This window comes from Acanthochromis polyacanthus, chromosome 18 (genome assembly GCF_021347895.1).
Source record: "Acanthochromis polyacanthus isolate Apoly-LR-REF ecotype Palm Island chromosome 18, KAUST_Apoly_ChrSc, whole genome shotgun sequence".
In the NCBI taxonomy this organism is placed as follows: Eukaryota; Metazoa; Chordata; class Actinopteri; family Pomacentridae; genus Acanthochromis; species Acanthochromis polyacanthus.
The window spans coordinates 16,537,413-16,563,701 of record NC_067130.1 but is presented as its reverse complement, the minus strand read 5'-3'; the positions used below and the strand labels follow the sequence as shown (position 1 = coordinate 16,563,701).

General features: G+C 39.1%; 1 protein-coding gene across 1 annotated transcript; it reads right to left on the bottom strand.

Moving 5' to 3' along the window:
- Positions 1-508: 508 nt before the first annotated feature.
- On the bottom strand, positions 509-23,975 carry LOC110949488 (rhotekin-like). The gene is made up of 13 exons (XM_022191594.2): positions 23,840-23,975; positions 22,153-22,352; positions 21,522-21,568; positions 21,369-21,422; positions 20,381-20,498; positions 19,538-19,783; positions 19,360-19,454; positions 19,176-19,282; positions 18,954-19,082; positions 15,339-15,501; positions 14,359-14,457; positions 10,676-10,763; positions 509-7,527 (listed from the first exon to the last, which is right to left on the bottom strand). Exons 1-13 carry the CDS (start codon positions 23,855-23,857, stop codon positions 7,521-7,523), a joined length of 1,371 nt encoding a protein of 456 aa, XP_022047286.2. The 5' UTR covers positions 23,858-23,975; the 3' UTR covers positions 509-7,520.
- Between the last annotated feature and the right edge of the window lie 2,314 nt (positions 23,976-26,289).

The following is a 26,289-nucleotide window of genomic DNA, read 5'->3' as shown; positions in this document are numbered from 1 at the left end:
TAAAAGTTCCTTGAAATAAGTTTTTTTTTTTTTTCTTGTCTAAGAGGGGCATTTTTTTCCAGTGGTATAACATTGCACACAACATTCAGGAGTTCAAGGTGTTGTGTTTGCATTTGAATTCCAAAATTCTCAATTTTACTGAACCTCTGTGCTAGAAAACAATAAGAAATTCCAATTCATGGCTAACGCTAATTTAGTAGCTGATACCACAGTAAACCCGCAGTCAGTTTGGGTGGCATCAAGATGACCAACACAATGGCCTATTAGGAAGATGGTTTCATTGTGGCTGGCCTGTACATACAACCAACGTGTCCATGGGCATTAAATCCAGTTTCATGTGGAAAACAAGCTATTTCTCTTTATGGTCTCATTTCTTTAATTTAAAAACAACAAAATGAAACTGGAAGACACTCCTGAACATTCATAACCAAATCGTAAATGTGCTTTTTCTCTGCATTTTGTACATACCGTGCCCAAATACCAGAAGTCAGTGAAGCAAAAAGAAGACGCGTCAGCTTGTCTGTAGCAAGCTTTGTCTTTAATAGTTATGCTTGAGCACTACATTCACAGCTTATTATGTTATTGCTGTAATTATTACTTTCAGATTCAAAGCACATTGCGCTAAACTTTCAGGTGGGACAACAACACAGAAACAGAACTGACACACCCTACTGTGATAACCCTAGGCTGATTGTGATGAAAAAGCATTCCAGTTGCATAGAGTTTTAAAACCATTAACTGAAGGAACAATACTGAATAATCCATCAGCATACAAGCAGATTACTCTGCTTCCCGTGTTTGTTGATATATTTATTTGTTCTTTATCTGTTTGAATACATCGTTAAGGCTTCTGAAAGCCCGAAGAATATTCATGTTGTATCCTCCATAAACATGTATAGCCAGGCTACTTCTACTATATAGCAGGTTGCTTTACTCTCAGGCTTCATTGTGTGGGCGGTCAGTCTTTCACATTCCCGGTGCTATTTGCTTTTCAGAAACAGAACAAAGTTGTTAAATAAAAAAACTCATATTTTGAGTAACAACAAACCTACTGAGAGCAGCACAAGCGTCAGGCCCAGGGAGCCCCGACGCTCTATGAAATGTGGCTGCTGTATGCTACAAATATTTCATTTCAAAGGTGGAAGGTAGTCGAGGGTTGTTGTAATTGAGCTCATGGTCGTAAATGCTGGAGCTTAAAGCACGTGCAGTATTTTGACGTTGTTAGACAGAGCAAGACCTCAGTTCAAGTTCAAAGTAATGTTACTCAAACTGATTGACTACCAGACAGTCTAAAGACATACATGGTAGGTTAGCTGGTGATTTTAAATTGGCCATAGGTGTGGGCGTGTATAGTTGTCGGGGTCCTTGCGTTAGCACTGACAGGGTGTCCACCTCTTCATCAGTATCAGCTTGGTTAGGCTTCAGCCCCCGGCAAACCTCTTGAAATCTTTTTTAAAAAAATCTATATTTACTACTGTAGATGTTTATGAAGTTATCAGTAAAAACTTCTAGATTGTGCATTTCAAAAATGTCCAAATTACTTCAGTTTTTTTGTTAAAAGCTCCTATTATAAAATATTAAACTTGTCATCAATTTACACTGTTCTCCTGATAAATAGTACATTTCTAATGAACTGAATCTGCACTTGAGCGCGATACTCAAAACCCTCCCCAAAAAGGCAATAATTTAGTTTTATTAAGCTTTTTTCATCTGTAGAAGCTATACAGTGCCGTGGAGTATTTGCCTCCCTACAGAAATCTAATATTTTTGCCTATTTGTCACTCTTAAATGTTTCAGATCATCAAATAAATTTAATTAGTGCGGTGAATTCATCTCAAGTAAGATAACTCAAGAAAACAAAAAATGCAGACTTTAAATTATGATTTAATTTACTGGAGGAAAAATGCTGTTCAGCCCATCTTGTGCAATGTGAAAAAGAAATTGCCCTCTTAGCTACGAATCTACCAAATGATCAAATTAATTTGGTAACTGGGTTCAGTTTCACCATCCACACCCACATATGATTACTGTCAGGCTTGTTGAATCTAAACATCACTAAATAGAACCTGTCTGGTATCGTGAAGTAGCTCAAAGGGTGTCAAAAAGCAGCTCATGATGCCGCGTTCTTAAGAAATTCATGAACAGATGAGAAACAAAGTCACTGACATTTATCAGACATTGTTGAGGCTCTGGGACTCCAAAGAACCACAGTGAGAATCATTCTCCACATATAGAAAATGCTGAACAGTGATGAACTTTTCCATTAGTGACAGGCCGACCAACATTTCTCCAAGAGCATGTCAATATATAATCCAAGATTAGGTCACAAAAGAACCCAGGCGAACATCAAAAGATCTGCAGGCCTAACTGGCCTCAGTTAAGGTCCGTCTACATGATTCCACAATAAGGAAGACGCTGGGAGAAAATGACATCCATGGGAGAGGCACAAACCACAGCTGACCAAAAAGGACATAAAGATTCATCCGGTGTTTGCAAAATCATATCTAGATGAGCCCCAAGACTTTTGGAATAACATCCTGTGGACTGATGAATCACAGGTGGAACTTTTTGAAAGACACAGGTCCCAGTACATCTGGTGTAAAGCTAAAACTACATTCCACCAGAAGAACATGAAACTAGTCGTTACTGTAAGTGAAACTGTCAGCTTATGCTAAACAAGATTTTCTACTGGAACTATTTGGCTTCTGACTCAACCTATATGTGCAAGCAAGCTAGATTGATTGATGAGAATGAGAATTCAGTGGGGGTAAGGGCCAACAACAGTTGAATACGGCATAAACAAAAGTATAACTGCTGTATGTGTTACGACATTACAATAAGAAGCTGAAAATACAAATGAGTTGAATTTAGTTTTTGCTTAGTTACAGCCCCTGTAATGATGCATCAACCAATTTGAATTATTAGATTTATTTTACATATGTGAGACACTTTGTTTTTGTGACTCTCACATTAGGGACAGAATAGTCTGTGGATTCTTTTTAAACATCACTAAATGGAACCTGTCTGGTATCGTGAAGTAGCTCAAAGGGTGTCAAACAGCAGCTCATGATGCCGCGTTCTGAAGAAGTTCATGAACAGATGAGAAACAAAGTCACTGACATTTATCAGACATTGTTGAGGCTCTGGGACTCCAAAGAACCACAGTGAGAAACATTCTCCACATATAGAAAATGCTGAACAGTGATGAATTTTTCCATTAGTGACAGGCTGACCAACATTTCTCCAAGAGCATGTCAATATATAATCCAAGATTAGGTCACAAAAGAACCCAGGTGAACATTAAAAGATCTGCAGGCCTAACTGGCCTCAGTTAAGGTCCGTCTACATGATTCCACAATAAGGAAGACGCTGGGAGAAAATGACATCCATGGGAGAGGCACAAACCACAGCTGACCAAAAAAGACAAAGATTCATCCGGTGTTTGCAAAATCATATCTAGATGAGCCCCAAGACTTTTGGAATAACATCCTGTGGACTGATGAATCACAGGTGGAACTTTTTGGAAGACACAGGTCCCAGTACATCTGGTGTAAAGCTAAAACTACATTCCACCAGAAGAACATGAAACTAGTGGTTACTGTAAGTGAAACTGTCAGCTTATGCTAAACAAGATTTTCTACTGGAACTATTTGGCTTCTGACTCAACATATATGTGCAAGCAAGCTAGATTGATTGATGAGAATGAGAATTCAGTGGGGGTAAGGGCCAACAACAGTTGAATGCGGCATAAACGAAAGTATAACTGCTGTATGTGTTACGACATTACAATAAGAAGCTGAAAATACAAATGAGTTGGATTTAGTTTTTGCTTAGTTACAGCCCCCGTATGAAATGATGCATCAACCAATTTCAATTATTAGATTTATTTTACATATGTGAGACACTTTGTTTTTGTGACTCTCACATTAGAGACAGAATAGTCTGTGGATTCTTTTTAAACATCACTAAATAGAACCTGTCTGGTATCGTGACGTAGCTCAAAGGGTGTCAAAAAGCAGCTCATGATGATTCATGAACAGATGAGAAACAAAGTCACTGACATTTATCAGACATTGTTGAGGCTCTGGGACTCCAAAGAACCACAGTGAGAAACATTCTCCACATATAGAAAATGCTGAACAGTGATGAACCAAAAAGGACATAAAGATTCATCCGGTGTTTGCAAAAACATATCTAGATGAGCCCCAAGACTTTTGGAATAACATCCTGTGGACTGATGAATCACAGGTGGAACTTTTTGGAAGACACAGGTCCCAGTACATCTGGTGTAAAGCTAAAACTACATTCCACAAGAAGAACATGATGGTGAAACATGGTGGTGGTAGTGGTGAGATGGTTTGGAGCTGCTTTTCTTCTAGGCGACTGGGCGACTTGTCATAACTGATGGAACCATGAATTCTGCTCTCTATCAGAAAATCCTCCTGGAGAATATCCACCATCAGTTCATGACCTAAGGTTCAACATACATTATTCAGCATGACAATCCCCAAAGCACACAAGCAAGTCCATCTCTGAGGGGCTCAAGAACAAAATTAAGTTTTTGGAGTCGCCATGTCAAAATCCAGACTTGAATCCAATCAAGATGGTGAGGTAAGACCTTAAAAGGAAAGTTCATGATCGAAAACCATCCACTGTGACTGAATTAAAATTATTCTGTAGAGAACAGTGCAGCTGCAGCAGATAAATATCTAAATGTTTGTTAGGGCGCTGCTCAGGAAGTTGATAGTGTGTTCAGAGAATCAAACAGAGAATGACTAAGAATTCAATTCTGTTATTTACGGCATGTAAACAAGATGTTTAAGAGCAGGATGTTTGTGTTTGTACACTAATACAAAGCAGTGGTGTGATGTGTGGCGTGTCGTATATGCCGTGTACGCCGCCACAACATTTGCCAGACCTACGCAGAGGTACCACTTCCTCTGACCTCTGAGTGAAGTTGTCTCTCTGACACAGAGGAAGAAAGCACGTTTCATTTATAGCGCCAAAAACTCCCTTTGCAATGCTTGACTTTGATCTAGATGTTAATAGTGGTTAAGTCCAAGGGGAACAGTATGTCCTGTAATCAGAAAAAAACACATGTGACTGGACTGATGGTATACTTCTGAAACATGATATAAATTTACAGAAGAGCTTAGTAGCTGGTGACAAGAACAGTTCTTGTTATGCTACCATGATTTTTTTAGCCAGAATCAAAACAAACAAATATAAAACATATGTTGTTACATTAGGGGAGTATGAACAGGACCTGTGTCCATGTGCATCAAGTAATACTTTTGATGTTAATTTTATGTTGCTCAAATGTTTTGTACAAGCAGAGATAGGTCCAAATAAATGTGTATGTATTGTGAACATGAACATACTGTAAGACTAAATAAAAAGCAGGAGTTGTGTCATATTTAAGACAGTTGCGTGTCCACAAGATCACATATTCTGTTTAAATGTCTTGAGTATCTATGGTTACATCAACATGTTGCTATATGCCAGTGAGTGTCTTTAAGTTTGTTGTGCGTCTTAATCAGCCCTAAAATATTTTGTCGTTCACCAAATTCAACCTGCAGGAGTGTCTGAAGATTTGTGTGACGCATTTTGCTGCGAAGGAAATAAAATTATGGCATGTGAAAACGAGTCTAAATAGTCTGTAAATAGACGTCTTTACTGCAGAACTCAGCAAGGCCTGAATCATCTGTCAAACAGCCAAGACTACTGCTGATAATGTCGAGCTCAGAAATGACTGTCTGAGAAAATACTTTTGATAGGTTTATTTCATGATTTATTTCTACTTTTTAAAAAAATCTCATTTTGTAGTCACAGTGACTACTGAACATTACTTACTAGATCTGAAACTAAGTATCGTTCATGACTCCATTTATATAAAAAAAATGACAATCAACATCACTAGTGAACTGGTTGCAACCTTGTGCCGAAACTACAGAAAATCTTTAGCTCATTTGTTTTGTTTTGGCTGCATGGTTCAGTCCCCAGTTTGTCTTGTTTCCATCTGTTTCCAGGAGTAAAAATGTACCCATGTGTTGCCCATAGACTGTAGATGGATGGACCCTGTGTGACGCCACCACTAATTTTCCTGAAGAACTGTTTTAAGGCTCAGGTACTGTGACTCCGGCTCTCGCCATCTTGACAGTGCCTGAGTCCTTCTAAGTCCCATCTATGGGTAGAGAGGTAAACACTGTGGGTCATGGACTGTCCTTTGATAACATCCCTCTCTCACTCAAAGCAACCATGTCTTTATTGTTGCATAACTTTAGGCCTTAATGCAACTTAAAGAAGCAAGTTATATAAAATTTCTTCTCCTGTACTGATGTCATGATTTACCATCCACTGTGACTGAATTAAAATTATTCTGTAGAGAACAGTGGGTCAAAATCCCTCCATGGTGATGTACTGTAAAGGACTGATTTTAAGCTATCGCCAAGTTGTCAAGGGTGGTCCAAGCATTTATTAGATATAGATGGGCAGTTACTTTTTCACAGGGGTGATATGAGTTTTCAATAAATTTTGAAAAAATCATCTTTTAAAAACTGCATTTTGTAATTTGTGCGTGATCTTTGTCTAATATTAACAAAATATGCAAATTATTTTGGTCATCTGGACTATTTAAGTGTGAGAAATTTGCAAAAATTGAAGGTTTCTGCTTTTTCACGGCACTGTGCATACCGCATAACATTGGAATGATTTCCAAGAAGTGTTCCCACCAGATGGCCATGTCTATGAAGCCAGTGGTTACTGTAAGGGGAACTGTCAGCTTATGCTAGACAAGATTTTCTACTGGAACTATTTGGCTTCTGACTCAACATATACGTGCAAGCAAGCTAGATTGCTTTTATGAGAATAAGAATTCAGTGGGGGTAAGGGCCAACAACAGTTGAATGCGGCATAAACGAAAGTGTAACTGCTGTATGTGTTATGACATTACAATAAGTAGCTGAAAATACGAATGAGTTGGATTTAGTTTTTGCTTAGGTACAGCCCCTGTAATGATGCATCAATCAAGTTCAATTATTAGATTTATTTTACATATGTGAGACACTTTGTTTTTGTGAGTCTCACATTAGAGACAGAATAGTTTGTGGATTCTTTTTAAACACCGGGCGGTGCAGCGGTAAAGATAAGGTGATTAAGGTAAATAAAATACTTTTTTAGAAGCCACTTGGAAAATTCTGTCTCTTAACAGCTACATGTAACGTTGCACTTATTCTACATTTAATAGAACATTCCAATCATTTCTTTTCTTGAGATAGCAAGCTCACATTTCTTACTTTTCACTCTTTTGTTTTTTTTTTTTACTAGTAATGCTGGTTGGATAAACAGTTAAGGAGAAGAATGAAAACAGTCCATGTGGTACAGTAAATGTGGTGTCCTCTGCAGGTTTTCAAACAGCACCATTCATCATGTCCATGTCCGTTTCCTTGACCAGGCATGGTAACCACAAAGCTGACAGAATAACACTTTCTCACATCTCTGGATTAGCAGTGGCAGGGTCATCAATAACTGTTAAAAATGAAAGAAAAAAAAAGAAAAGAAAACTCAGACAAATCTTATTCTGCTCTGTGTGTAATGATCAGTGTAACACTAAGTATCAGGCAGGTGAAATGACATGTGAACTGTTTCTTTATGCCACATACATCTTAATTAACGTTCCAGTCTGCAAAGATTTTTAGTCATTACACCTTCCTAACAGGTGAAACTATTCATACAACTACCCATCAACTCCAAAGTTCCAACTGTGACGTTCTTATCAAGGCATCACTTGGTATGAGGATATTGTCTGTTTACCAGAGCACACATACAACATTACTTGCCTAATCACTGTGACAAGGATGTGAGCAGGCCAATAAAAACATATTGCACGTTCGCCCAACAGGTAGGAGGAAAAGTATGTATTTTACTTGAATCTAGACTGGAGAATCTACTTTGTTTACCCCACAGCACATTTTATACGTCTAGATTTTAACTTTATCATCCATTGTTGAATAACGTGGCACGATTAGGTTTGATTGTACTTTTACAAATTGGCAGAAGCAGTTTAATATCTGCTTTGAACTTGTATTATCACTGCAAAGAACATTTAAAGCCCCAAATATAAATCCATCACATGTAATAAATCCTTTTTCTTTGATTCAAGGAATTAAGATTTGACATTACATCAGATTTTCTACACATACCACTGCCATATATCGTCAGACTTAAGGTGCTTATACAAGTGTTCATCATCTTTGAAAATTGTCAGCTTTAATTGTTTTTCAACATTTAATCATACTCAATATAATTAGGTACGGTATATAGGTATAATTTTATCTAGAAATTTCAAAAAAATAATCTATGCATACATATATTTAAAATGAGATAAAATGTATAATGCGTGATGTTCACCCCCTTCAAAGTGACTCACCAATTTCAACACAAGTGAAGGCAATTGGTAGCCTAGCCGTGCTAGACCCAGCTCTTAAGACACAAGGGTCTAGAAACGCTCGACAGGGAGGCAGGCGGGCTAAAAGGTTGTCTTTCAAATCACTCTGCAGCAATTGGGTAGGTATACAACCAATCAACGCAACGAATAGGCTGACGTAGTTCCTAGAGTGCCGGATTGTGGCTAAGTCCCATTAGCTTCCCAACCAGCGGAGCCAACTGGTATATTAAGGATTTCCCATATACCGTCGGCATAAGTCCAAATACGTCTTTCTTCTCAACGAAACACTTCAGTGCCGTCCTTTGTTTAACTTTCAAGTTGAATTTTAGCTTCAAATCTTTAAGGGCTGTGGCCAAAGCCGAGTCGAAAGATAACTGTTTATTGTGCGCCAGTTGTTTCTGTCAGAATCGTCGCGCCTCTGTCGTGACTTAGTTACGCCCACCTTCTGACTCTACACTTCATGGTGATTGGTCCAGCCAGGTTTAGGAGCATCCAACCTCGAGCCTTATGGAGGGTAACTAGACCCACCCTGGAAGAGAATTAAATTCGTTGCCGTGGGTTGTCTAGCGCGGCTCGGCTAGGCAATTGGTGCTAGAAGTCACAATTATTAAGTCAGAGGATAGTTACAAAAAATTCTATGTCCCTTGAAGTACAGTTAGATCTGTCATTAGGAAATAGAAGGAATATAATACATGCGTAATTCTGCCTACAACAGGCCGACTTCTAAAACTGAGTGTCGTGTAAGTCAGAGACGAGTGAGGGAGGCCACCACGACACCTATGACTCCTCTGCAGGAGTTACAATCACTTGAGATGCATTCAAATGATCTAAATTTCAATAATGTAAACTTCTAGCACCAATTGCCTAAACTTGTGTTGAATTAGTCACTTTAATAGGGGTAAAAATTGATGCAATCACTTATTTTACATTTTATATATTTAAATAATTGACACTGCTGTGTAGTAATCTGTTTTTACTTTGACATGAAAGAGACAAAAGGCAGATTAAAATGAATATGATTCAGTGTTTAAAAGCAATAAAAGGAGAAAACACTGAGTGTCTGTGATACCGTTTTCTAGGCACTATATGTGCCTTTCGGTACCAGCATGGAGAATCACAGCAAGCTGTATATGTTCCTACAGCCCAACCCTCAGCCACACACCACACAGCTATGCATACAATGTAAAAGTCTAACAGACTGCTGGGACAACTAAACTAAAACATCAATCGTTGGTGGGAACGTACACAGAATGCATTCAAAATTACACAAGGCTAGCATTGTAAAAGCTGGCATTAATCACCTTGTTATGTTGGTTGTTACCTCACATGTCAGTTATCAAAGTCTACAGTTAAACCTGTTCTCCAAGACATCATTTGACCAAACTCTGGCCTTTCTCTGTACACAAAACATCCCTCTCCTGAACAAAATGTGAAGCTGCTGACAACCCCGTGCATTATGCGCAGATTTAAACTTGTAACTTTTATTTGCTTGCCATTGTAAAACGTCAAATTGTCAGTCAAAGTCTGATGACGCAGCCTACATTGTGTAAAAAGACGTATCTGTCTTGTTTAGTTCTGATGTCACCTGCGAGTCACGTCTTTGGTGACCTCAATGGGTGCATGAAAGAGACGATTATTACCTATGTCCCTATCTATTATGGCTTTTTCCATGATAATAAACACACCAAACAAGTAATTCCACCCTAATATGGAACTTGTGATTAAAGCTGTACAATAAATGCCTCAGTAATTCCACTGCAATTAGAGTGAGATGAAAAGAATGTGCGCTGAAATAGCATGCGACGCACTTTTAAGAGGTACAAGAGCTGAATTCCCATGAGAGTGTGAGATATTTCTAAGAATCAGTCTCCATCTCTTTCATCAACATATTTTAACCACTGAAGTACTGACAGATATGTTCGCATTGCAAAATACATATTGTTATGTAAAGTGCGTGGGCAGAAATTTTCTGTTTCACTCAACACTTGGTGTCAGTGCATGTGGGTCAAATTCAAACAGGTCCTTCTGTTGTACTGATTTAAAGTCACTAGCATGTCCTATTTAGCATTTCACTGCTTGAAGTAACAATGCCAGCTGTACTGAAATGTCACAATAACCAAACATAAGATTAAATCTGTCATGCTCAGCTTTAGGAGAGGATTTTCTATTTAATGCAGCCAGAGAAAGTGAATCATAGTGGTGACTGCGTGGTAAAAAAAACAAACCTACCTTTCCTTGTAGTAAGAGGAGAGCAAAGAACGAGTCTCAAAAGATAAATCTGGAACCTCAGGCCCCTCTCTGGGAGGTGAGGGTGTCACTGAGGAAGGAGAAAAATGAAAGATAAGAGACTTTAATTAAAAGTTACCACACTCTAGATCAAATATGTTAAACATGGGATTGGCTGATAAGTGTCTGATTATAAGGAATTGTTCTAATTTTTTTACTGCATATTTTTTTCCTTGTGAGATTTTGAACATTTTGTTATTCAAACAACGCACTGGCATTTAGAAGCTAACATAAGTTTTCGCCCTCGGTGCCTGCTTTGGAGTGCAACCATATAAGCTTTGATTGGCATGACTGATACTTTTGTCAGCAGGTGTTGGAGATAATGTGTCTATTCACGTCAACATTGTCTGTCTTATTGTTCCAGGTCATTGTTGGGCACCTTCATTTATCTTTTAGATCATGCTGTTTACTCAAACCTGTTTGTCTACTTTATGGCTAGGCATCACTCCAACTTTCTGCAGATAAAGACAATACCTTTGCAAATTATAGGCTATCGTCAGAATTCCTGGAATGGACAGAGAACTGTACAAAGTAGGGTTTGACATTACTTAGAAATTAATGGTTTTGTATGATTGTGAGCTGTCGTTAAAAGTTCAAGCAAATAATGTTCCATCTGGTTATGTCATATTTTTGTTTTGACTTTTTGTGTTTGTATGTCATTGTAACAAAATGTGGTTGTGAAGATGCTGGCAGAAACTTCGCGTGTCTGCTTTTATGTCTGTGGACAGATCTTGTCAACACAGCATTATAACTGTGCTCTCAGAGTTGCACTCATGTAACTTTACAGGTATGTAGTTCGAATCAAAATAGAGTTTGAAGACGGGTGTGGTCCGACTGGTGACAACTCCTTCAAAAATGTAGTAATGTCCACTCATGGGTCAGAATCATGGCTGGTGTGAGCTCATCCCAAGCCGATCTTTAGTTGCTTTTTTTGTGCAAATCCCTTCAGCAGATTCATAATTTAGTAGCAATGAATATTAAAACTCCATTAAAGTGGATTAACAATTAACAATGACTACTTGTAAAAAGGAGGAGCTCATCGTTACAAACCTTCAGAGCATTAGCATCCAACTCTGAACTTCACTTCATCAATACTGAGCTTATTGGAAATTTCCACATCATTGTTTTGCAACTTTTCTGTTTTGATTTATTACTCTGTCAAGGAATGCGGTGGAGTTATGTGACGATCGGCGTCGGTTTGTGCGTCTGTCGGTTAGCAACAATTTCTCAAAAACAGACAAACGGGTTTATATGGAATTTTCAAGGAAGGTCAGAAATGACACAAGGAACAAGTCATTAGATTTTGGCAGTGATGCAGCTTATAGTCTGGATCCACTGATTTGTTAAAGATTTCTTTATCATTGCGAGATAGCAGCATGGCCTTCACTGTAACCACGACAACAAGTGAACACTACATCAGCTGCCTGATGACAGTCAGGATTGCGATCCTGCTACAAATCGACTTATCGGGACTTATCTGTTGGAAATGATACAAGGAACAATTGATTAAATTGTAGGGGTGTTAATGAGTCCCATTAATTCCCTGCAACATACACTATATTGCCAAAAGTATTCACTCACCTGCCTTGACTCACATATGAGCGTAAGTGACATCCCATTCCTAATTCATGGGGTTCAACCTTTGCAGCTATAACAGCTTCAACTCTTCTGGGAAAGCTGTCCACAAGGTTTAGGAGTGTGTTTATGGGAATTTTTGACCATTCTTCCAGAAGTGCATTTGCGAGGTCACACACTGATGTTGGACCAGAAGGCCTGCTCTCAGTCTCCGCTCTAATTCATCCCAAAGGTGTTCTATGGGGTTGAGGTCAGGACTCTGTGCAGGCCAGTCAAGTTCATCCACACCAGACTCAGTCATCCATGTCTTTATGGACCTTGCTTTGTGCACTGGTGCACAGTCATGTTGGAAGAGGAAGGGGCCAGCTCCAAACTGTTCCCACAAAGTTGGGAGCATGGAATTGTCCAAAATGTCTCGGTATGCTGAAGCATTCAGAGTTCCTTTCACTGGAACTAAGGGGCCAAGCCCAGCTCCTGAAAAACAACCCCACACCATAATCCCCCCGCCACCAAACTTTACACTTGGCACAATGCAGTCCGACAAATATCATTCTCCTGGCAACCGCCAAACCCAGACTGGTCCATCAGATTGCCAGATGGAGAAGCACGATTGGTCACTCCAGAGAAGTCGTCTCCACTGCTCTAGAGTCCAGTGGCAGCGTGCTTTACACCACTGCATTCCACGCTTTGCATTGCACTTGGTGATGTATGGCTTGGATGCAGCTGCTCGGCCATGGAAACCCATTCCATGAAGCTCTCTGCTGAAGCACTGTTCTTGAGCTAATCTGAAGGCCACATGAAGTTTGAAGGTCTGTAGCGATTGACTGTGCAGAAACTTGGCCACCTCTTGGCACTATGCGGCTCAGCATCCGCTGACCCCGTTCTGTCAGTTTCCGTGGCCGACCACTTGGTGGCTGAGTTGCAGTCGTTCCCACACACTTCCACTTTCTTATAATACAGCTGACAGTTGACTGTGGAATGTTTAAGAGTGAGGAAATGTCATGACAGGATTTTTTGCACAGGTGGCATCAGATCACAGTTCCATGCTGGAATTAACTGAGCTCCTGACAGCGACCCATTCTTTCACAAATGTTTGCAAAAGCAGTCTGCATGCCAAAGTGCTTGATTTTACACACCTGTGGCCATGGAAATGATTGGAACTCCTGATTCTGATTATTTGGATGGGTGAGCGAATACTCTTGGCAATATAGTGTATTTTGGGCACACAATTCGGTATCCGTACATAACGTACACATACATAACACACGCCTGTGCTCAGTGCAAGGTCATTTTGTCTGTGGGTACATCTATATTAAATGGCCACATTCTATGTTGCTATGATTTCTGATCATCAATAACTAATAAACAAATGCTCCATTTTTGACAATGCCAAATGGGGGAATGAACAGCCTTGGCGGAGTACTGCGCTCTCTGAGTGCTTTTGTTTTTACGGATCTCATCCAGTTTTCAACCTCCTAAAAGCCACAGTACTCTACATTTCTGCACTAAAGCTGTGGAGCTGGTGACTAATCGGGGAATGTAGAGGAGCATTTAGCATCTAGCAGAAGTTAGCTAGGGCAAACAGAGGGAAAAATAGGATGAATTACAAACTTGTATGTATCAGACGTAAACAAATGTGAGCCTAAATGAATGTTAATGTAGTTCAATGTCTGGCAACTGTTGCCTGACAGGTTCATTGCAACAGCAAAAAGTTTAAACATATCATGTTACAGCTTGTTGTTTCTGCTCCTATGTGGTCAAAAAAATCCATAAATGCAGTTTTAATTCATCAATTTGCAGTTTAGGTGCGGTTTGATTTTAAATGTCTTCACTGCATTTATAAATTAAGTACGACACAAATAAAACATATAACATATAGTTATAAGTGAACAGAACAGAGACAGACCTAAAATGGTAGAAAACATAATGAAACCCTGAAACATATTTTGTGATAAATAACAACTTCAGTCAGGACTTGAGACAAACAAACAAAAAAGACCTTTAAGGTTGTAGTTGACTGATATTACTGGAAGGCCTGCCTGTCTTACTACCTATTTCATGGAATAGAGATCCCTGCTTCACCATGATGGATTTCCTGCTGCTTGGCGTATCAATCTTCATGAGGTTATCACAACACTGTTTCCACTGACCTGCAACGACAAGTATTAGCAGGGATTTGTACAGCAGATTAATGGCAAAAATGTACCCAGACATTAATAAACTAACAGCAAGTAGGCTGTGAAATCAACCTTGCAATACCTGGCACGCTGGCAGCAGCTCAACACCAGCCTGATAATCTGTGTTAATACCTCGGCCTACAGGATGTCATACCTGTTGTACAGCATATCAGTATGCAGTTCAAGTTGTAGCTAGCTGCAAACGTGGATTCTGATAACTTTTTTAATCAAAATGTCTATTTGTGTTTCTCTATGCAGCCAAAAAGTGCAACAATCTTTTGAAAAACTTCAGTAAAAACACCAAAAATTAGCATAGTTCCACTTCTCACTGGGCAACTGTATCTATACCATTTCATTGTAGTGAATGTGCTACTCATTGCACTTTTCTTTTCTTGACTTTTCAGACAGCCTGAGGGTTTTTCAACGTAATTTCTAAAGTGATAGTTGAAAAGGCGACTAAACGTTAAACAAAAGATTGCAGACAAACAAACACGCCCATGTGTATGCCAAGGAGTGGCACATTACCGCATTCGCTCATTCTTAATATGGATGTGATGACAGGTTCCAAGAGGCTTTCTCAGGCCTGCTCTGGGTATGTAGCCCACAAGCAAATGCAAGGTGATTTTGGAAACCAATTTTTCTCTCATTGCTGTCTAGCATTAAAGGCTGTGTTGTGTGCACATGCTGTAGTTGTGTAAAATCATTTCATTGAAAGCAAACTTCCTTATAACGTCTCACTTCAAACCTGTCCTACCTGCTAGTTTATAGTCAAAGCAGCTTTGCTAGTCAGTACAGATCAGCCTGCAGACGTAACTACAGTCAGAGTAACTTTTTTTTCCCCATTCAGGCCTCACTCATGTTATAGACGTGCTGCCGCAGGGCCTCCTCCCAGCGCTGGATGTCTTCAGGGGTGTGTGTGGCGAGTGTGTAGGCTACATCATCCCCTTGACGCTGCGTACTGATGCATATAATGTGACACTGGACAGGATCGCTCTCAGACACACAGACGAGGGTATCCTGATGGAAAAACACGTGAAATTATCTCAGTAATAAGACTGGACTGCCTGCATGAATACACATGGCAAAGTACCAAAGGGATTATTTTCCCAGACACAACCACATACTTCAGACAATACAGCAAGTGCTGATGTTACAGCTGGCCTAGACTGTGAAAAAAAAAAATTGACATCCACAAATTTATTGTAATTTCACAAATATCTTATTTTTGTTCAGTTCTTATCTAATCAAGGAAACTTTCAAGTTAATTTTCAGAACAAAAACTGACATGGAATAAAGTGTTTTCATTATATGATAATATCTATAAATTCTATTTGTATCTATCTACATATAAATAAATATTATTATTATTAGTAATAATAAAAATAATAGTCATTATCATTATCACATAATCATCGTCACAATCATAATTGCAATAAATTATTGTAAATTATGTCATTAAACATTGAAAATAAACAAAGTATAAGTATTAAATCTTGGTAATTTTAAATTAAAAATCAAGGAAAGAGAATGTGTCTTAATTATAGTTTTGTTTTTGTTTTTTTATATAATTTTCTTGGTTATTTTCTGTCATTGCACAATTTGGCCCCCCAGTTACTGAAACATTGTTGCATGCCTCCTTTTGTCTGTCTGTTTTTTTTTCTTTTTTGTCTATTTGTTGTGTTTTTTGCATGGTATCTTTAAATAAGGGTTTCCATTTAATTGACAAAATACTTGAACAGCTCAATTCCATTTGTCAGAATTTCTGCATAAATCTGCTGTAGACAAAAACATCTCAGCTCCAATCCATTCAGTACATTTAACCATTCGGTAATTGAATCCTGTGGAGCCCACACTTGGGCTCAGGTTAGCAGAGGAAATGCAACATTTTGAGAGTCATGGAAATAACACAACATGCAAACTGAATATTAGATTTTTGCATAGAAAGAAACCATGTTTCTCTTTTAATAGTAACTTTTACTAGTTACTAGTAAAGTCTGCAGTTTTGTCCTGTTACTCATCCTGTATGCAGACCTCTGTCCACCTTAAAGCCTCCTGACTCCTGACTGTGTACTTCATCACAGAAAATACCATCCTCATTATTCAATGCATTGTACACTGTATGAATAAATGGGATACTCTTCCTCAACAAATACACGGAAGTTAAATTGCATTTGATTTAAAAATAAAACTCATCTGCAAAAAACTTCCTCAATACAGCAATTCTGCGGTCTTTCACTTAATGCCAACATCAGGTCACGTTTTGGACTTAATTAAACCACGTTTCGATTTAGCTCGAAGAACTGGTTTTATTACAGTTTTTTTCAGTTGCGAACAAGCATTGGCCCAAACTGAAGTCACATGTTCAAAACTCTTAACACAGCCTGCATTTCCATCATGCATCTCAGCTAAACAGTTAATCTCATCCCCAAAACTGTTTCTCACCAACAAAACACTTTCATTCATGTTTCAAAATAAAATTTACTTCAACAACATTGCCATATTTTCTCTGTGCCTTTGCATGAAACTTTGGGACCTTAAAAAAAATAAAGTTTACTGTAAACAAAAATAAAAAATACAGAATCTCAGAATTCAGGGGGCAGAATAGAAATCAAGAGATAAAAGTCAAAAACCAACAACATCTACATGTATACTGTAAGAATCACAACCAGTCGTCTGCATTTGGACTCATGTTTCCATCCATTACATCTGATGTCTTCTCTCGCGATGCACTGTGGGTAGAACCTTTTTGAGTGTCTCCTTTTTATGGTTTCTGATGAGGCCAAACACAGATCGCCTGAATCGGTTTTCAGCTGACAGCTACACTCAGCTTTGTTTGGAATTACATACTTTTTTAAATTTATTTTTATTGTCAATACTTTGATATGATTTTCCATAGATTTCAATGTGGCTGCAGCAGAAATTCCTCATGTTTTTCCACCATCATTCTGTTTTGATTGTGTTTTTAACAGTTTTGAACAAAGTGTGTTAGCATTTGAAAAATGTGCTGTAAAAGTGTAGTGTTTTGCAGGTGGTGAACTAGAAACTGAAAAAAAGAGTTCATGAATTTTGGTGACTGTGGTTACTGAATGCATTTTGTGTGAAAGCAATGGAAAGTGATTCACAGTTCGGTCCACTCTGACTGCTGTTTTGCAGACTGTGTTAAGAGTTTTGAACATGTGACTTCAGTTTTGACCAGTTTCGTACCCCTTCCAGGACACCACCCAGAGACTCCAAGAAGGCCAAATACTCCAAACTGCTGTTCGGCGCATACGCACAGACAACAGTCAGAGTTTTCTCCTCTGCAACACGAAGTCGCAAAGAGGCGACCCTCTTGTTCTCCGGGGAGAACCTCACCAAAGTGGCGCTCAGCTGGGGGCTTGTGAGTATCCCCACACCCACCCGGCGCCTCTCACTTTGGGCAACTCCGGAGTAGCAGAGAGTCCAACCCCTCTCCAGGATTCTGGTTCCAGAACCCTTGCTGTGCGTGGAGGTGAGCCCAACTATATCTAGCCAGTATCGCTCCACCTCCCGCACCAGCTCAGGTTCCTTCCCCGCCAGTGAGGTGACGTTCCACGTCCCCAGAGCTAGTCTACGCCACCAGGGGGTGGCACGCCCAGGCGCCCGCTCCTGCCTACTGCCCGGTGTACATAGCACCCGACCCCGACTTCCTGCCCTGTAGGTGGTGGGCCTACTGGGTGGTGGCCCCATGTTACTTCTTCGGGCTGTGCCCGACCGAGCCCCACGGGACCCCAAGGCTCGGTCACCAGACACTCTTTTACGAGCTCCACCCCCCAGGCCTGGCTCCAGGGGAAGGCCCCAGTTTCCCTAACCCGGGCGAGGTAGCGGCTTCACCAATTTCTGATATCATCGAGGTCTTCTGAATCGCTCTTAGTCTGGTCTCTCACCTAGAACCAATTTGCCTTGGGAGACCCTACCAGGGGCTTATGCCCCGGACAACATAGCTCCCAGGATCACAGAGACACTCAAACCCTTCCACCGCGATAAGGTGGCGATTCGACGGGGGGTGCTTTTCTTTCAGTGAGAATAAAATATCGAATGATTCTTTACCTGTTTCAACTGTAAATATGCATTCCTGTAAACCTACTTCTTTAGAAACCATGATTTCAGGAAGACTACCTGTTTGAACAGGAGTAAAAATCAGATATTAATGTGTTATGAGATGTTTAAGTGATTTAGATAGATCAATAGATCGATCAATAGATGATGGTTGAAGAGCTTAATATTTAACTATTTTATTCATAATAAAATAAATATTAATAAATACACTGTATATCAAATTGTCAGAGAAATGAATCATGCATAAAATATTCCAGCCTTCAGATCCTCACAACAGATTTCTTCTCCACTAATTCATCGCTGCACTCTGGTGGCCTTGGCTTGTTATTGTCATCAACCTACTAAATGAATCCATCTCTTTATTCATCAGGTTTTGATTGTTTCAAACCAACCTTTCTGATGGGGATCACAAGCAATGGCTCCTCCTCAGACTCCAGATCTTCTTCACTTTGATAACAGAGAAGAGTTTGTCTCCTGAGGACACCGTAAACATCCTCCCAATAACTGAAATCCTCTGCAAGCTGAGTGAGAGCAGGGAGGGAAGTAATACTGTGAATCATAATAATAATTTAGAAATAACAAAAAGGGCTGATAATGAATGAAAATCTACTCACCTTGACTTTGATTTGTCCACTTATCACTGGTTGGATCATGCACTGAGGCTGAGCAGCTAGTCGACAGCACATGCTTCCATACAGAGGCAACCAGTGCGGACTATCCTCTGGAAAACAGCAACAAAAAGATGAATTCACAATTTGTAGAAGGAGAGGAGACAAGAGGAGGAGAAGTGAGACTCACCTGTTGCTGAAAGCGACAAATCATGCGTCTTGAAACCTTCCTGGACGTGTTTAATTGTCAGTGTTGTGTGAGCCAGCAGGTTATACTTCGCCCCCCTTCAGACAGAAAACACGGCCACAGTCAGTCATAGTTTATCTAAAGGACAACGCAAAATGTGCTTCATGAAGAATCATCTCACAGTGCAGACAGGTCAGGCGATAAAGCTGACGACATGCTTCCAGGTTTTTCTCCTCCTCCAGCGGGAATGGATCCACAAAAAGCTGCAGACTCGAACGCGGCACGGATCTTTTTCCCAGAGGAGCGTCCCAGAGAGCCCCCAAGAAGGCTGGCTTTCCTGGACCCCAGAACCGTCGGGGAGAAATCCTCGACCACACAACTGCTGTAGAGCTCAACTCGAAGCTGAAACCCTGGAGCTACGTTGTTGCTGCTCACACACACACACACACACACACACACACACACACACACACACACACACACACACACACACACACACACACACACACACACACACACACACACACATGCGTATAGAAATTGATTCATAAAATGGCTTTCAGACAAGGTAATACATCAATAAAAAAATAAAAAGAATACACAAAAAATATATACTGTTTGTCCAAAAACAAAAGTCGCCACCTGGATTAAACTAAGCAAATAGGTAAGAGCCTTCCATTGGATAATTACTGCAGTGATGAATAAGTTTCAGCTGCAACAACTTATTTAATCATAGCTGATGCAGTGAAGAGCTTCTCATTTGTAAACAACTATGTCAGAAGACATATTCTGTTGTCACGGAAAGGATGTTAATGAGGATTAATGCAACTCTGGACAGAAATACAAGCTGTGACATTGCAGAAGCTTATTGAAACGATGCCACAGTGAATGTGGGTTGTTCTCAGAGCTAAATGCGGTCCAATGAAATATTCAAGTGTGCAACTTTTTTTTTTTTTGATGGGCAGTGTATAAATGGGAATGAACAAGAATGTAAGTCTCAACAACTGCAGTGGTGATGACTTACAAAACAATGGTGTCATCAAAGCAGATGTCAGTTAACGTCCTGTCGACCATCACCAGGTCGGTGTCCTGGATCTCGGTTCCACACTGAAGCAGGCAGAACACAGCACAGCGATGGAGCTCTGCAAGGAGACAGACGCGAGTGCACTGTTAAAGAACAAAAACACATTTTGTAAAAGCTCATTATTTTCAGTATAATCCGAAATTAAGTTCACTATTGGAATTATAACCAGAAGTATTTGTTTAATGGCCATAACTATACATTTTTTGAAAGGTAAATCCAGTCATATTTATATGTGGAGATATATTTTAACATTAAAAATATGTAAGATTTTTTAAAATGTAAATTTCTCTGTATAAACTCCTGCCACACTTTATGTAAAATTAACAGCAGAATTTTGCAATTTCAAACAGAATCTTTTTTAACATTATTTTGCATTATTTTAAATTTTATTTTACATTATTTTTAATTTTATGTTTTACAATAATAAAAATAATGCCTACTAGGAGTTAAGTTAAAAGAAAAATTATTGCTTTTCCACATGCATGAATTCTCTTTTAAACAATGAAAAGCCAAAAAAAAATATGCACAATGTAATTTTAATGATAAAGATGGAATTTGAATCGTAGAAATATGCTTTTTTTGTGTGTCATTGTTATTTTACTGGAGTTTGTTTTTCACTCAGGCTGGTGATATATTACTTTTTTTTATATATATTTCTTTCTTCACTGCATAGGAGAAGAACAAAGTCTTATATATTTGGAATGTATTTTTTATATGTTTTGTCTGGTGATGATTCATTCAAGGTAATCCATGTATAGACAGTAAGCGTTTTTAATTGCATATACTCTTCATAAGAGGGCTGCTTTATTAAAACCAATGTGTCAGAGCTTTCACTTGTGAATTGAACTGATTTTTTTTCTTTCTTTTGATCCACCTAAGTTCAACAGATGCCACAATCAGTTCCCTTCATCTCTCCAGTCTGACTTACCGCCTTTGTTTTTGAAGTACTCAGAGTCTTTCCACATGAGGGGGATGCGCAGGTCTGCAGAATGCAAATGATAAAGTTAGGAATATAAAATACATCAAAGATGAAAGCTTACTTTAAGTAGTTTCTGAGAAAAAATGTTTCATTAACGCTCACCTGACAGTGCTACTTTTCCTGTACATGGCTCTCCATCTTCAGATGGTCTGTAATGAAGGACACAGTCATTTATCAACCATCCATACACAAGGAGGAGGACAATGTAACAGGAACACTAATAGCAACAAAGCAAAAAAAAGAACAGCTTGCAGTTGAATTAATTTTCACATTACGACTTATAGATCTCAGTGCATCTACAAAGGCACAAAACATTCAGTCTCAGGAATCGGGAACTGAACAATGTAGTATTTTACTTTATGATCAAAACAACTTGTCAAGGTCAAGAAGTCATTTAAAACGTACAGTTTTACAAATGCACAGTTTGCAGTGAATGTCTTCTCTAATTATTACCATTTGCAAAGTCGTCCCGTAGGCCCAATTGGACCCTCTGGTGGACCGGTTTTTGGCCCACAGGCCGTATGTTTGACACCCCAGGGTTACATACACAATAAGGCAAATTTTAAAGGATCTCAATAAATTTAAAATATTATCTGACCTCCAGTGGCTCACAGCGCTCATGACAATATCTGCAAACACAACACTTGCTTCCACTTTATAATACACCAGCGCAATATTACTTTTCTACGTCCCTTTCCTGATATATTATCTGGAGATACACAGTATATCTGACCTGCGCCCCACTCTCTGCAGGATTTGTGCTTTCCTCATCTTCTGCAGTTGGCTCAGCAGGGCCAGGATGCGAGCATTGCAGGTCAGCAGGCTCTTGGAGGCCTCCAGGGCCTGCTCTCTCTGGGAGCAAGCTGCCAGCAGCTTACTGGCCCCCTCACGCATTCTCACCTCCCTCTCTATCTGCTGCAGCAGCTCCACATCCTGGAAGAGATTTTTATGAAAAAAAAAAAACCCATTGCTTTAAATCAAAATTTGAGACAGTGAGACACAGATAAGAATAAGCTTTGTTTTGGAAATCAAAAGGCCAGGCAGAAAGAGCTTCAGTACACTGTGTTTGGAGTCTACTTTTCCTCAGAATGCAACATTTTCTATCTGTTTCTCATGGATAACCACACATTGTCACAATCTTTTCCGCATTTCTGGACGCTTTGTGCTTTTATCAGTCGTGTAAGTTTCAAACACCTGACTGTTTCTTCCAGCAGGAACCTATTACATAAGAGCCCAGCACCAACAAGGCCGACAGTGTTAGATTAGTGCATCACTTTAATCCCTGGATATTGTCCAGGCATCAGATCTCTCAAAGTAAACTGATTGGAGGTAAGTTGGTCACATCACAAAGCAAAACCAAGGCTCACATTGCAAGAATTTATTTCTGCACAGTACATAATGTTATCTTTGTCTTTGTCTGAAACAATAGCTTTTGTTATTCCTTGCTGGGAGTAAATATGATCCTGTATTTGGAGCAATAGAGAAACTCTTCCTGAGTCCTCATGCAGTAGATGGAATTCCTTGATGGAAGATTTTATTTATAATCCGCTTTCAAACATGTTTCCTGGTCAGCTTTTTTAAAGAGAATCTACTTAAGGGTGCTTTTAGTGTATTATCTTATTGTGTGGACATTATGTCATGCATTATTGTGATCACTTTACACTATGAGTTAATAGTTTACAGCCTGTAAAAATAGTCATTCATGTGTGATTTTGCAAGATTTTGTCATCGATCAGACACTCAATATACACTGCGGTCTTTGAAATGAGCCATCAGACTGTTAACAATTACATTCTAGTTCTATATTTTAATAAAAATGAACACATTTCAACATTATTATCATAGTTATTATGTCATATTCCAAAGATGTGCTTCACAATGGACTATTGGTCACATTTTTTTGAGGTTAACACACCATATCAGGTGAAGTCCAGCTTTAGGGATCAGAACACTGTTGCATAATTCGGTCATGTTTTCTGAGGTTAAGCCTTGTTGGTATGTTTGATTTCATTCTGAGTCAATCTCACAAAATTACATAACTTGTCGTTCACCCCACTGATTTAGCAGAATCCTAATTGGTTTTACATTTTTCCAATATACCCAAGGCTCCGCTGGAAACTGACGGTGATGCACATTTATAACAGCCTATTTGTTATTCATTATATTCTATTTTTTTTTTACTACAATATTCATTTTCCTACAGAAACACAGAATATGCATTCAAATTAATGCAGAGTTTTGATGAGGAAATGTGCTCTCTCAAATAAAGTGCCAGTTACTCTTTGCAAAAGATTCACATTTCAGACTTGCATTTGATTAAACCAGAACACAGAATACGCAATCATCCGCTCCTGTGTCAAACCATATTATTTACATTCACCTGAAGTGCAATCAATATAAAATCCTGTCCTTTCACTCACCTGGCTGTTATCATTCATGTTCGCTCTGTGCAGCGGCTCAGACGTCTGCTCGGCTCTCGGTGCAGTCAGGCAGCACGCTGAGTGAACGGACTAATCTCACAGCTGACTGAAACAGCGTTAAGAGGGAACCTGCAGACTGAGCAGTTAGTTACTCAACAGAGAGATCAAAACAGTCTTAAGCCTTCCTACAAGAGGTTGCAGCATGAGGGATTAGAGTCTCAAACATTGTACTCTTTTATTCCAATGGCTCTATCCCACGCGCCAATGAATGCCGGTGGAACGTTCACACAAATATGACTTCGACTGCATTTTAGCGTCTGAAAAATATATACATATGAGCAGGCATTCATCATAACACAGATGAGGTAATTGCTTTATTATTTCTAAACTTACTTGGTAATTCTAATGAACAAAATGTACTTCCAACTCTACAAAAACATACAGTACACAGTTTCTCTCCAGCTAGAAATATGTACAATACTGGAAAATGCATGCACTGCTTCAAAATGATTAGACAAGTAAATAAGGGTGACCCGTTATAAGGATGTTGTACATTTCAGTGCAATCTAGCCCAGTCACCCTGCAACAGATAGACTTTACTGTTGTTGAGAAGGTTACAGATTAATGTTTATTTGTTCTGTAGGTGTAGAAACATGCGCCATGTGAGTTTCAAGGAGAGAATTTGAATTTTGAAAACTGAATACAGAACTGAATTCAATTTCACTCTAATAAATTAAATGTGTCTGATTCAAATTCTGAGCTGCTCAGTGGCTCATGGTTAGCATTTTAGCCTTGCAGCTAGAAGATCGCCGGCCTTCCTGCGATCTTTCTGCGTGGAGTGTGCATGTTCTCCCTGTGCATGCGTGGGTTTTCTCTGGATACTCCAGCTTCCTCCCGCAGTCCAAAAACATGCTGAAGTTAATTCATGATTCTAAATTGTCCTTAGGTGTTAATGCGAGTGTGATTGTCTCTATGTGTAGCCCTGTGACAGACTGGTGACCTGTCCCTGCCTTCATCCTATATCAGCTGGGATGGACTCCAGCCCCCCACGGCCCCAGTGAGGATTAAGTGGTGTATAAATGATGAATGGATGGTTCAAATTCTGTTTTTCATGCTATTTATCATTCAAGTTGAGCAGTTCGAATCAAAATTACGATTCAATTTCAGTCTTTCCAATACAGTTATTTAAGTTGAGCAATTCAAACTCAAATTGTCTCACAAGCAACTCAAACTAAAATGATGCAATTCAAATTAATTGAGGGGGTACAATCATCTATTTCTACAAATATAGTCCAAAGAGTATAAAACAACATAAAATCATAATTCAATGAAAAGCACGTGGATGAATGGAGATGGAGATGAGAAGTGTGAGCATAGGATCTACCCAACAGACAAATAAAATCACTCTCACTTCAGTCTTACCCAGTAGCTACCTTCCAGCCATAGATGATTCATCAATAAAAACAAACTAAAGTCCAGGTCTCCCTCAGAAAAGAGATTTTAAATCTCAAGGGACTTCCTGGTAAAACAAAGGTTAAATAAAAATAAAATGAATAAATTGAAATTTAGCAATTCATACTCAAATTGCATGATTTGAATTCTGCTTTTTAGTACAATTATTCAAATTGAGCAATTCTGGCTTCAATTCAGATTCAGTTTCTAAATGTCACAAGTTTCTGCTGGTAGTTTAATAATTCAAAGAGGTGACTGCACTAATTTCTGGGGTAATGATTTGTGGTACTATGAATAATTGAATTGTTTTATTCCACTGTGTAATTTTACACCTCTTTGTAAATTAATGTAAATTCAATGCTAATGTAATATGCTCCTCAAGTGAGCTGACCTATCTGATCTGCCTTTGGAACAAAACTTTCAGGTTCAGGAGACACAACAGGCTCAGCGACATTTAAAGGACACACTGAGATGAATGTGTTCTAAGCAGTTATTAAAACTTAACTGCAGGTTCTGTAATTACTGCATGCAGATGGATCACCTCTCCATTATCTCTGCTTGTATGCTGTTTGTGTGTGTTTACGCAGCTGGGTGTTTGTGCATCCTAACGGTTGCCTGGCAATTCTTGCAAAATCCAAGCTGCCCAGAGCAACGCTGCGGCCTCCTGATGACGCATCTCCGAGTCTTTTACATGGACTGTATGCAAAGGTGGACAAACCTGAGTGATATGGATTTCCTGAACAGGGGCTTTGAAGTTCAGGACCTCAAAAACTGAAGCAAGTAAAGTACAGATTTTCATTTTTCACCGGTGAGAAACATTCAAAGTTCCTTTAAGAACACGTTCAAATAATATGGAGTGAAGATTCTGCTGAACCTAAATAAGTCTGAGTTTGTAATAACATACCTTAGCCTAGATTTAGAGAACAACAGGTAGTGATTCAACACTTCTGTTTGCACACTGTAGTGGATTGTTTTTGATTGGATACTGCTGCTTTGTT

Coding starts and splice junctions, on each gene's coding strand:
- LOC110949488 (XM_022191594.2), bottom strand. Junction 15,502..18,953: donor TTGTGATCCCCATCAGAAAG/GTTGGTTTGAAA, acceptor TTTTTCCATCAG/GATACCCTCGTCTGTGTGTC. Junction 14,458..15,338: donor GCAGCACGTCTATAACATGA/GTGAGGCCTGAA, acceptor TTGTCGTTGCAG/GTCAGTGGAAACAGTGTTGT.